This window comes from Idiotropiscis lumnitzeri, chromosome 1 (genome assembly GCF_059441095.1).
Source record: "Idiotropiscis lumnitzeri isolate Australia: NSW breed Sydney's pygmy pipehorse chromosome 1, RoL_Ilum_1.0, whole genome shotgun sequence".
Taxonomy (NCBI): Eukaryota; Metazoa; Chordata; class Actinopteri; order Syngnathiformes; family Syngnathidae; genus Idiotropiscis; species Idiotropiscis lumnitzeri.
Window position 1 is genome coordinate 23,092,096 of NC_142391.1, and position 12,363 is coordinate 23,104,458.

At 42.8% G+C, this 12,363-nt stretch overlaps 2 protein-coding genes across 3 annotated transcripts in view; one reads left to right on the forward strand and one right to left on the reverse strand.

Moving 5' to 3' along the window:
• Nucleotides 1-232: 232 nt before the first annotated feature.
• On the forward strand, nt 233-5,846 carry paqr3a (progestin and adipoQ receptor family member IIIa). Its single transcript, XM_088290082.1, has 8 exons — nt 233-399; nt 949-1,162; nt 1,933-2,095; nt 2,286-2,441; nt 2,849-3,046; nt 3,132-3,222; nt 3,333-3,528; nt 4,784-5,846. The coding sequence occupies exons 1-7, from the start codon at nt 339-341 to the stop codon at nt 3,485-3,487; spliced, it is 1,038 nt and encodes a 345-aa protein (XP_088146208.1). The 5' UTR covers nt 233-338; the 3' UTR covers nt 3,488-3,528; nt 4,784-5,846.
• Nucleotides 5,847-6,424: 578 nt separating this feature from the next.
• bmp2k (BMP2 inducible kinase) overlaps nt 6,425-12,363 on the reverse strand; it is a 29,980-nt gene continuing 24,041 nt past the window's right edge. For both annotated transcript variants that reach the window (XM_088290066.1, XM_088290058.1), the window contains exon 16: nt 6,425-9,850. In XM_088290066.1, the coding sequence (XP_088146192.1) occupies nt 8,556-9,850 (1,295 nt within the window). In that variant the 3' untranslated portion in view covers nt 6,425-8,555. The remainder of the gene's footprint in view (nt 9,851-12,363) is intronic.

A 12,363-nucleotide genomic window follows, 5' to 3' on the forward strand; every position in this document is an offset into this window, starting at 1 on the left:
ACAACAGATTTACTTTACTGATAGTTTTTTTTTTTGTATTTTCATGCAGGCACTTTTAGGACGCAGCTGTGCTTCTTTTTTCTTTTGCTCGTCATTGTTTTCCTTAAACACAAATGCAACTCTCGTGACGAGGAATAAAACAATTAACGGATTTACTGTAATGATCGTTTTTTAATGTGTGTGTGTTTTTTAGTCAGGCACTCTTAGGACGCCCCTGTCTTGTGGAGGCGGGGTAGGTCCTTTTGCTGATGACGTCAGTGCTGACTTGGAAGATGGGGCTGCTCGTTGAACGTCGCGGCTCTGGAATTTAAGTTACAGTTCGACTATTTTCGTTTTAAATGTACAGCGGGGTTTATAAAACCCCAAATAGAACAAAGTGTACATATGCCAAGTTAAAAGGTGAGTTAATCTCCAATTTTGTTGGCGGAACTAGTCGACAATTAGCTCCCTTCTTGCGTAGGTTGTTGTAACATTCCCAAATAAAAACCATTCGTCGCCTAACTTGGTTGGAGATTCGTGCACATTTACTTTGCGATCATGGAAGTTTGTTTTAACAGATATTTTCATTAATGTGAGTTGACGATAAATTGTATCTTTGGAAGTATTCGTCACCGAGTTGTTCGCAAATGTAATGTCGTTTGAATGACGATTATTGTCGTCACTGGCGGCTTATACACGCGTAGTCAGCAGTTGTTAAACTGGTGCTCTTTGGGGATTTTTTTTAAATTGAACTTCTCACGCAGGTAGACCTGATCTTCATTTTTGAACAGATATGCCAAATGTACACATGCTGTGTACTCAAGTAGAAGTACATGTACTTAAATCACACTCAAAAAGTACAAGTGCTGAACAAGTTCGAATTATGACACCACAAAAATGATGATTAGAATTCAGGAATGTCAATATTTATTTTCTGACATTTTTTATTTTCTTGTGGCTCCTCCTCAGGTGTGAAGAAAGCGCCCTCCAATGCCACCATGCCTCAAAAGGGCGCCCAGACCACCCACTACATTGAGCTGGGGGGCTACCAGTACTGGCCGGTGCTGGTACCCCGCGGCATCCGCCTGTACACCTACGAGCAGATCCCAGGGTACCTGCGTGAGAACCCTTACATCACAGACGGATACCGGGCCTACCTGCCCTCTAGGCTCTGTATCAAAAGGTATGTGGCGGCTAGGGGAAGTGCTTGACCCCAGAGTGGGGAGGGCGTGTTGGTAAGTTAGTTACATTGTCAGCTAGTTGGACTATTAATGAGTCACTCAGCTCACCAGTCAAATAGTTAGACAACTGATTTAAACAGGTTAGCGGATTTGCTGGTTATACGGCTAATACGCCCTTAAGCGCTACTTTCTTTGCTAGCTTCAATTGTTAATTAGATGCTAGTCAGCTTGTTGGTGAATTGTAAAATAATTACACGTTTGCATACATAACTTGGTGGGTACTTTGTCAGCTAGTTGGATAATTAGACAGCAAATTATTAGCTAGCTCAGAATTTTTCTGCTAGTCTAGTGAGACTGCTAATTAGTCAGCTCGTTATTTCAGAACAGTGGGTTATAACTACTTTCTTCAGTCAACTAGTTGGTTCATCCGCATAAGGCTAATTATTTGGACTGCAAATTTTTCAGACAGTTACTTGATAGTCTGTCCAGTGTTTGGTTTGCCGGTCAGAAACTTACACAGCTAAAAGACTGCTAATTGAGATGGTTTGTTTGTACAGTATGTTAGTTTGGCAGTGGGTTATCGAGTTAGTCCTTCAGCTAGTTAATATCATCTAGTAACGTAGTTTGATAGTAAGGTTGTGATTCCACTAGTTAATCCGCAGAACCAAGTCTTTTGGTTAGTCATTAGGTAAGTAGCTAGTTAATCTGTCATGCAGTTGCTTGGCGTCGAGACCTGGTTTGTTGACATGAGTGCCGTATGTCCATCCATCAGCCTGTTCATCCTTTCCAACGAGTCAGTGAACATCTGGACTCACCTGCTGGGCTTCCTGTTCTTCTTCTTCCTGGCCGTGTACCACATGGCACAAGTCCTGCCCCAGCTGGGAGTCTCACGCGAGGACTACGTCATCTACTCCGTGGGACTGTTCTGCTTTCAGGTACACGCCCCCCCCCCCCCCCCCCCGCCTAGTTTCCAAATCACCTATTTTTTACTTATTATTTTTTTGTGCTTACCCTCTTATTTGCTGAAAAAGAAAATGAGTCACTTCACTTTTTATGCTCCATGAAAACACCCCTAATTGCTCCAAGATGGTGTCAAAATTTAACCCGTCACTTGTGTGCGTGCAGCTGTGTCTGCTATGCTCGGCGGGCTACCACGTGTTTTGCTGCCACCGCTCGGAGAAGACCAGCCGGCGCTGGATGGCTCTCGACTACGCCGGCGTGTCAGTGGGCATCCTGGGCTGCTACGTGCCCGCCGTTTTCTATGCTTTCTACTGCAATAATGTGAGTATACCACCACAGAAAGGAGCTTGTTGGTGATTAAAACAATTTTTGACATATTTGAGTCAAAACAAACCTTATTCTGCTTATTTTTCTTACAAGAAAGCCCCCAAAATACATGCAATTTCTGTTGCTTATTTTGATAAAATTGACTAAAATCTTTTAGGAAATGTTTTCATATCAAACACATTGGTTGTTTTAAATTTATAGATAAAAAAAACAAACATGTTTATGATAAATGACAAATTCTCACATTTTTGCTTTTACAATAAAATGATTCGGCAAATATTTTTCCTCTTTATTTTACAACAAAAATCCCCCCTGATTTCAAGGACTATAATTAGCTGTTTTTTGCATTAAACACCAAACCCTTCTGAAAAGGAGTTTGCGTGCGCATGTGTGTGTGTCAGTACTGGCGTCAGGTGTACCTGGTGGCGGTACTGGCCATGATCCTGGCCGTGTTCCTGGCTCACATCCACCCCAACTTCTTGAGCAAGCAGTGGCGCCGCCCTCGCTGGCTGGCCTTCTGTGCGCTGGCATCCAGCGGCCTGGTGCCTGTTGTACACTGGGTCTGCGATGCTGGCGGCTTCTCCTCAGAACTTGTGCAAGTGAGTCCACGCATGAGTTTGGACTTCCATTTTATTTATCCCGTCCTTTAAAATAATTATCATCATATTTGCTCGTCTCCCTCAGGCGTTCATCCCCCGCGTGCTGGTCATGTATTTGATGGCGGCATTGGCGCTCGTCTTTTACGTCTCCAAAGTGCCCGAACGGTACTTCCCAGGTCAGCCACCGCAATCCCAACTCATTCATCAGTTGGTTACTGTGCAATGAAAATCACGCAACTCCACATGTGAGTTTTTGCCGTTAATTTAATCTTATGTGTTATTTCAGGCCAGCTGAACTACGTGGGCTCAAGCCACCAACTGTGGCACGTGCTGCTGCTGCTCATGTTCTACTGGTGGCACCAGTCTTCCTGTTTCATCATGGCCTACAGACACAGCCAACCCTGCCCCGCCGACGTCGTTGACACCACTGCGCACTCCTAGCCTACATGGAAGACAACTACAGTACACTCCTTATATTCATTGTAAGAATATATCTGCAACACCAGACTTACTCCACTCTACCTGACTAGATTGTCGATAGTCAACCAAAGACGTGGACGAGACTACCCTACAGTGAACTAGACTGCGGAAAATCTAGTTGACTATGCCAATTTATGACAATAAAAGGTTGCAATATATCGACTAGATAACAATAAACTCAACCAGAGTGCCTAAGACTAGACTATGCTAGACTAGTCTATGACCACACAATATATCTATATTTATAGAGCGCTTTCACAAGTGCATTACAGAACATAGGAAACTTTTAAAATGAACAATAATACAACTGAAGACGTAACAAAATTGACAATCTTGCCCGAATAGACTCAAGTTGACTGGACTAGAGCAGACAATCATATACGATTAGACTACTGTCCCTTAGACTAGACTGTGCTAAACTGTCCAACGACTAGAGTATCATCGTGTTGTTCTGCCCAGCTCAGCTCAACTCAACTTCCTTTAATAATAATAATAATAATAATATTCCCTTTATTAGTCCCACAATGGGGAAATTCGAGATTCGAACCCAGGTCTCCTGGGGAGACTGGGTCCTGAACGCGGCGCCTTAGACCACTCGGCCATAAAGCACTTTAAGACAACCACGGCTTTATATGAAGTGTTGTACATGGAGCAAAAGTAAGTCAAACAGCAACAAAATGTAAAACAAATTAATAATGAAGACCATCAAAAGCACAAAAACAGTTAAGCCGAGTTAAGCAGATTGTATTCAGTTCAATCCAAAAGAGGCTTCAGCCCGCATCTTACCGAGTGGTGAAGGTTTGCCATTGTGTGCCCATGCAGCGAATCTTTTTTTTTGTTACAGTTTGTTCATTATTGCAAAGACGTTCGCCAGACATTCAATTTTAAAAATTGCCCAGTTTTTCTTGTACTCATCAAATTTTGAACATTTCAAATTTTTTGGGCGAAAAGAAAAACAGTTTGAGATGATTACAATTGTCAGCGAACCCTGCCAAAAAACAAAAAAAACATTAACTTCTTACGCATACAATTGCAGACCACAGCTCAGTGGGATGCCACCGTTCCATTCTCGTCTAACCTTGACTATTTCTATACGCGACTATGCGCAACTGGAGTACACCACAACAGACTCAACCAAATCCAACAAAACTATCCCAACTTTGTCTGAACTAGACAGTCCGAGACAGGACTAATTCTGCACGAGATTGTAAATTCTTCTAAGCTCGAATGTTTTTTTTCTCTTGTCTTTCTCTCCAGTATGCACTACTGATGCTGCAGAGCCAGCCGGTTAAGGAGAAGAGACAATCGCCACTACATCATGTTCGCATTTCACATGCTTGCCAATCATCATGTAGCGCTCGGCAACTTCTTTGTATGGTAATTGAGGACATCATCTCCAAAATATCAAAAGAAAAGGTCGCTGCTGATTGCACACAACAGAATTTGCCAGCAAGTTTGCTTCAGAACAAACAGTGGATGTGAATTGTAATCATGTCTTTGTTAGCAAACGAACAAAAGAACTGAGAAACGTAGTGAGCACACTGGGCGTGAACACTGGAGTAAACGGGAACAAGCAGGGAGACAGTGAATGTTTGTATTTTGTTTGTGTTGTAGACTTTTTGCAGATTTGGAAAGTATGTGTAGGTTTTTTTTAGATGGACATTTATGTTGGAATGTTTGAGAGATGCTCTTTTTATAGGGCCATTATACATGAAAAACAAACCTGTCCTAGACTAAGCTATGTCTATGACTGTGCTAGAGCGGAATAGACTGCAATATACAGGGACAGGTAGAGTAGAGACATCAAGACGATCCCATGGTGTGTCTAAACTTCACTGGACTATCCTACGCTGTTTTAGATTATGACAGACTAGGCTAGCGTATGAGAGATTAAAACCATAAATGACTTGACAAATGATAGTAGGTCCTAGCACAGCGGTGGGCAACCTTTTTGACTTGTGGGCCACATTGGGATAGAAAATTTGACAGGGGCCGAGCCAGAAACATTTGGATCGAGTGTTTGGGCCAACTATACTAAAGCGTTGTGTGGAGCGTGCAAACATCAGAGCACAGCAAACAAGCGAATAAATGAACTACCTGATTTACTGACAGTGAACTGAGGACTGCGCCTTTCAAATTTGCAAAATAGCTCTCATTAGGTATTATTTTGTGCCAGATGCAGTTTACACACCTGTTCATACAAGTTCTCTCCTCACCTTTTCCTCTTCATGATCAAAAACCCCTTGTCTCAGAACTTTTGTTTTAGTAATAAATGTTCATTTATTTTACCTCCAAAAATAAAAAAATCAATTGACTATTATTTTTTGCAGTATACAATTGGAGTAATAACAAAAAAAAAAATAATTTATACCAAATGAGCCAGAAGATGGAGTAAAAATAAAAGGTTTAACGTTTCACAATTAATAAATAATGCAAAGTAATTAATATTACAGCCTGGTGGTGTGAAGCAAATTTCTTTGCAATAAATACAAGGAACCAAGAAATAATTGTATTGGCGTTATCTTCGCTCCTTGTGCAGTTGTTTTTCAAGAACACACCTGCCGCTGATGAATTCCAACCCAGCATGAGAAAAATGTCTGCCAGTGCACCATCTGTTGGGGAAACGTTGGCATTGCAGGGACAATAAGAAATGATTTTGGCCCTCTAAAAAAGTCCGTAGTTTGCCCAAGTCTGGGCTATTATCGTACTAGACAATGCTGGACTCGTCTATTGTAGCTCTTAGTTGTCTCCAGTGCCACGGGGGCCATGCACTATGTTCATGGTTTACGTATTTAGAGTAAACAATTTGCATTAGAATTTGCTACACTATTAAGAGAACACTTTCAAAAAGTAATTTCAGGAAATTACTGTGCAACTTCCAATAAAAAGTGAGTTGAATAGTTGTGATGGGGAAAAAAAACCAATTTCTGTCACATTTCTCAAATAATATATTTGAACTCAAGCATTTTCCATACATAATAAAAAAAACAGCCTAAAAATATAGGATTGTGTTTTACAATCAAAAGAGAGCACTTGTGAGAAGAGCGGTTGCAGAAAATCTGTCCAAATACAAAAAAAAAAAAAAAAAAATCACCACTGTTCAGGAACAACAAAAACAATCCCTTCTGGTCCACATTAGTGACATGCATAGGAAGAGAATCTGGTGAAAACGCTCAAGAGAGGAAAAAAAGTGGTTAACGAGGCTTTCCCGAGGTACTGTGCAGCAAAGGCGCTCCCGTATAGAATGGCTAATAAGGCTTTGCGGTGCAAAATACTAGTGGTACCTTGCCTTACGAGTCTGGTTGGTACGAAACGCTCAATGAATGGTCGCGCTGCTTTTGAGGGCATGACAGTACCTTGAATTTTGGCATGCCACACAAAGTAAACCAAAAAATGACTAAGCTATGGCTTTTAACTAGAAAAATGTTGGGGCACTCATAAGTCAAGGTACCACTGAGATTTAAAAAACTAAAAAAGTGTGCAGAACAGTCACACAATAGAAATCACAGTTTGGAGAAGGTCGCTTCTGCAGCATAAAAACAGCTAAAATGATATGCGAACTCCAGAGTTCCTCAACGAGATTTAAGGGGTGTCGGCAGTGTTGGTTGATCCAAACCAACCCACCCAGAAAAAAAGGGGGCTCAGGAAGACTTGTGCAGGAGTGGGTCACCTCCTGGTGGTAAGCGGTTCCGCCACACTTCTCGACGTGAAGGAAACTTCCTGGAAGTGGGGGAGGGCTAAAAATGCACGATGGAAGTCTGCATTTTCTCTGGTGCCAGTGGTGTGAGGCACCCCAACTTCTCTTTAGTGCCCATGGTTCCTGTGAAGTGTAGACCAGGACTTCCTAGTGGCGACGGTTCACAAGTCTGTTTCATTTACAGGGAGTCAAGTCTAACAGAGAATCTTATAGGCGTCAAGAGGTCTTGCCGACTTTGCTACTGCTTCAGTTCTCTCCTTGGTTTTACAGGTTTCCCATCAAGAGCTACCCAGGACTTGACTGGTGGGGCCCTGGACATCAGGACTTCCCACAGGTGGCACCTGGGAGTTCTCTAGATCTACCTTGTTCTGAGAGGCCTTTATACCTCAACCTAAAAGGGGACTAAATTAATCTTGGCAGTCCTGCATCCTCGGGTCAGAGTGTTAGGGTGCTACTTTCTAAATAAAAACATACTGGTCGGTCAGAGCAGAGCAGTACCAGTGGAACAGTCGCACATTAGAAATCACAGTTGGAGGGTTGCTCATGTTTTTGAGTATTGTAAAAGAACCCTTGCCAAAAATACTTCAGTCTGTGGTTTTAGAGAACTACCTGGGAGTTCCAACCGTCCTCTGGTCAGAGTGTCAAGGTGCCACTTGCTACTGTCGGTTTTCTAACAAAGGGTACAGGGGTGTCAAGATCCAGTCCTGGAGGGCCACTTTCCTGCATGCTTTCAATCTCTCCCGGCTGCAACCCACCTGATTCAAATGATCAGCTCATCAGCAAGCTCTGAAGAAGCCTGATAAGTATCCTGCTCATTTGAATCAGGTGGGTTGCAGCTGGGAGAGATGGAAAACATGCAGGACACCGGCCCTCGAGGACTGGAGTTTGACACCCCTGGACCGTTAGGCTAACAAAGTCCAATTGGGGCTAAGCATAAGAACCCCTGGCCTAGGTTATTGTCTCACGTTCTGGTTGCTAAATACATTTAAATAATGTTCATTAGAAATCACAGTCTGTCCGGTTGCCAATGTTTTTGGACTACAACAAAGGATGTCAGCCCAAGAAGATCCAGTACGTAGTTTGACTTATCAGATCAGAGTCTCGGAGTGTCGCAGTGCCGCTTTTTAAATAAAATAAACATGAGTTGTAAGTGGTTGCACATAAACAAATCACAGTCTGTGCCAACAATGCAGCATAAAAACAGCTACGTGGACTCCAATGTCCTTCCACAGGATGTAAGTGGTCTTTAAAAGCCAGACTGTCTGCTTCATGACTGAACAAAAATGTCATGGGCTACGTGACAGCAACCGGTCATAATGGAAGACATGCGAGTCACTGTTTGGATGGAAAAGGTGCGGCACCAAACGGGTCGAGTTCTACCGGATGCTGTTGAGGTCCACCAGGGACCACCACCTCCGTGAACGGCACCGCCCCAAAATCGTCTGTGACGTTGCAATCCTCGTGAAGAGCCGCCGCCCAGGAGGTCCCCAGGTCGCTCTTGCTTTCGGGGAGGCCGCCCGGGTAGCTGCCTCCGTTCCGCCCTCCATCCTGTGGGTGGAAAGGCTTGGCTCCGAAGGGATCCAGAATCTCGTCCTTTTGGAGTTGGGCACTGTTGTCCTTACCTTCTGCGATGGTGACATCCACACTGATGTTCTCCTTCGAATCACTTAGAAACTCGTTGCTACTCTGTGAGTCACGCCGGCCAACTTTTTTGTGTCTGCGGACCCGTTCTGGAGTACGGAAAGCGGGTTTGGAAGGTTTTCCAGTTTTCCTTCCGCCCGTGGGGGTTCCGTGGTGCCTCTTTCCGCCACCCGTCCCGGTTGCGTCCTGTTTAGTTTTCCTTTGGCGCGACGACAGTTTCTGGAGGCTGCGCTGCTTCAGCCTCTGTTGCCGTGGTGAATCCTCTGTGCATGGTCGAAAAATGTCCTCGGCGCTCCTGGACGTGGTAGGAAACGGAGCGCCTGGGTGGAAGGGGCTGAAGCCGAAGATGTCAACGCCTTCGGGGGAAACGGGTGGTGTCTGGCCGCTGGCATTCTTGGAGAGATTACGATTGAATGGCGCTTTGGTGAAGACGTCAAAATCATCAGCCGGTGGCTGTTCAAGGCTCACTTGCCGGAAAGGTGCTTTGGCAAAGATATCTCCCACGACGGAGTCTCCACCAAGGAAGGGAACAGCACCAAAGATGTCTACTGAGGTGAGGGAGTCCTGAGGGTCCATCAGAACTGGATCGGACTGACCTTGACTTTGTCTGGTAGTACCTTCCTTCTTGGAGAGATTCTTCACCTTGTCGTCAGAGTCTAAGCTACGCTTGTCATCGTCCTCGCCGTCTTCTTCAGACTCCATCAGGAGCGGTCGCTGGCCCAAATTCTCCGGCTCTGTGTCCTCGCCGTGTTCGCTGATTGGGCCTTCATCCTCCTCAAGCTCCTCTGGTTCTTCCTCCTCCTCCTCCTCCTCTTCGCTGCTTTTAAGCGAAGGCGGGTCGGACTCAAAGTCGCTGTCTGATTCGTTTCCCCTCCTGACGGACTTGTGCTCCTTGGCGGTTGCCAGTGGCAACCCATCATCTTGCGAAGCAGAAACTGAAATGACGACTTCGAGTGTCGTTGGCTCATTTGCCGGCACGCTGGAACCTGCCAGAATGACACAAATGTTCAAGTCGGGGAAGATAAATCATTTTCTTTTTAAGCAAATTGCAACAGCTCCAAAAGTGAAGGCAAGTTCTGCTCTAAGAGTCGATTCATATAGTGAGCCTACTCACTAAATTCAGCGCTCAATTTAAAACTATTTTAGGGCCAGCAGCTAACATCGCAAGACACCTATAATTGTAGATGCAGGCTGTTTTTTTTCGTACATCCCAAATTCTGTCTCGCAATGTTTTTTTTGAAGCTCATAAACTAAATTGTCTGCATTGCTCCTAAAAGGAAGGGGGAACTTAATGTTGCGCTTTACGAAAGAGAAGAAAAGCTCTTGATGTGGTCATTTCCTTATTGATGTCGCACGTCACTACGAAATCTGAAACTAAAATCAGCGATTTTTAGAACATTCACCGATGGCAATGTTAATGCCCAAAATAAATTCCACATCTTGCAGTAGAAGCGACAGAATATCTTACCTCCACCAGGTCCAAAAGTGAAAAAGGGTGTCATTTTGATCACCGCTTGTTTGTTGGTGGGACTCATTTCCACAACATGTTGAAGACGAGTTGATTAATATTTGCATTTTTTTTTCATTTTTTGCTGTTATGGTCAAGAGTTGTTCAAATATATTTATTTTTTTTTCATTATTTGCCGTTTTTGCCGTTTGCAGGATTTTACAAACAAAAACAACATTGAAGCATTTGCATATGCGACCATTGTTTTTCCATTTCACTGAAATACTGTTTGGCCTTGATAGTGAACCGCGTTTTGTTTGTTTGTTTTGATTGCCACTTGTTTGGGTTTGTCACGCAAAACAACACGATTGGTTTCTTCAAAAACATCTTGGCTCTGTGGTTAATGTTTTAGGGGACCATTACAAGTCAACGATTGTACAGTCTTTACCAAAAGTCTGCCGGATTGTTATTTATTTTGGTTTGTTTTTCGAAGCAAGATTACACCCAATAAAAAAAAGATTGCATGACTGAGTTCCATGGAACTTTGAACACTGGCGCATTGGCATTTTTTTCCCTGTTACAGTCCGGACCACTTTTGTTGCAAACATTTGGCACAACAAGCAGATAGTATGGCCTTGAACTTTAATTGTCTTTTGCACCAAACACAAGTGTTTAGGATCATATGGGTTTCGGCTTTTTTTATTTTTTTTATTTTAATGGCCGTTTGTTAACTGGATTATGCAATAACTACAAGGTGGATTTTTCACAAAAAAATTATAGCTGGAGAAAATGAGTTTGGTTCAGTCTACGTTTGAGGATTATTAAGAGCACTTGTTCATGCAACGCCAAAACGACGACAGATTTCACCCAAACTTTGTGGACAGGTGGCATATGCACAAGATTTCATTTTAAGCATTGGTCAAGGTCACTGTTGATGGGTCTTATTGAAAATCAGCCAGGCGAAAAAGTGCAAGCAATATTGCCTTTGCTCGCTGCCAAACACTTCCACTATGACTTCCCAACCAAACAAGACATGTTTGGGATAGTTCAAAATTTTTTTTTTTTCAGTGACTTTCTACTCAAGGCAACAAAACGACAGCCAAGCTAGCGCGTCAGGCACATCTTGCTTGTTCAAGTGTGTAGTGGTGGAACATTCAAAAAAGGAAATCTTTTTGATTGATTGGTATTTTTTCAATTTATCTTTTATTTCTCAGTAACATTCTGTAAGAAAAACAGCCACACTCACAGTAAGATACAGGAGATTTTGACAAACCAAAAAAAAAGGCATGGTTTCTTCTTCTAGGTCACGTACCAGCTGCAATGTGTTTTCGGAAACATTTAGCGTTTTTGTTTTGATCTTGGAGAGAAAAAAAAGGCAAAAGCAAAAAAACCCTGAGACAAAACGAAAAAAAAAAAAAAAAAAAGACAAATGTAAACAGCAGCAAGTGGGTTAATCTAGCAAGTTGTTTTCATGGCTCGTTCTTCTAGAATCTTCCACCAGTACACGTGAACAAGATGTTTCTGAGCGTGGCTGTCGGATACATGCGTAGAGAAGCAAATGATAGTAAAAAAAACATGGAAACGTAAAAAAAAAAAAACACCGCAGAAAAAAGCAGCCCGTTGGATGAGGGAACGATAGGACTGACTTACCTTTGGGGGTAAAATGTACGGTGTGGAAAAAAAAAAAGATGATTAGCGATGCTAGTGAGGCACAACATTACAGCGCTAACACTCATACAGCCCTTTTGGATTGTATGAACAAAACTTACGACAAAAAAAATATGTATAAATAAAATGTGGAACTCTTCCACCAATGTGCCATCAGCGAGTTGGGACAAGGGAATAAAAAGTACCGAAAAACATGTTTGCTCAACTATTCTAAAGATACGCGATTCATCATTGGCGTGGTTGGTCCACTGAATAAAATGTTAGCATAAAAGGCACTTCAGAGCAAGAAACAATAAATAAAGAAAAAGGCAACTTTGCGCTTCCTTTTTAAAAAAAAATAAAAATGGAGTCTTTTCTGCAAGCTATTTTAAGAAAAATGTTTGC

Bases quoted from the DNA above. Each gene is read 5' to 3' on its own strand.
- paqr3a (XM_088290082.1), top strand. From the start codon at position 339: ATGTACAGCGGGGTTTATAAAACCCCAAATAGAACAAAGTGTACATAT. The intron at 400-948 runs GTGAGTTAATCT...GCTCCTCCTCAG, and splicing joins TACATATGCCAAGTTAAAAG to GTGTGAAGAAAGCGCCCTCC. The intron at 2,442-2,848 runs GTGAGTATACCA...TGTGTGTGTCAG, and splicing joins ATGCTTTCTACTGCAATAAT to TACTGGCGTCAGGTGTACCT.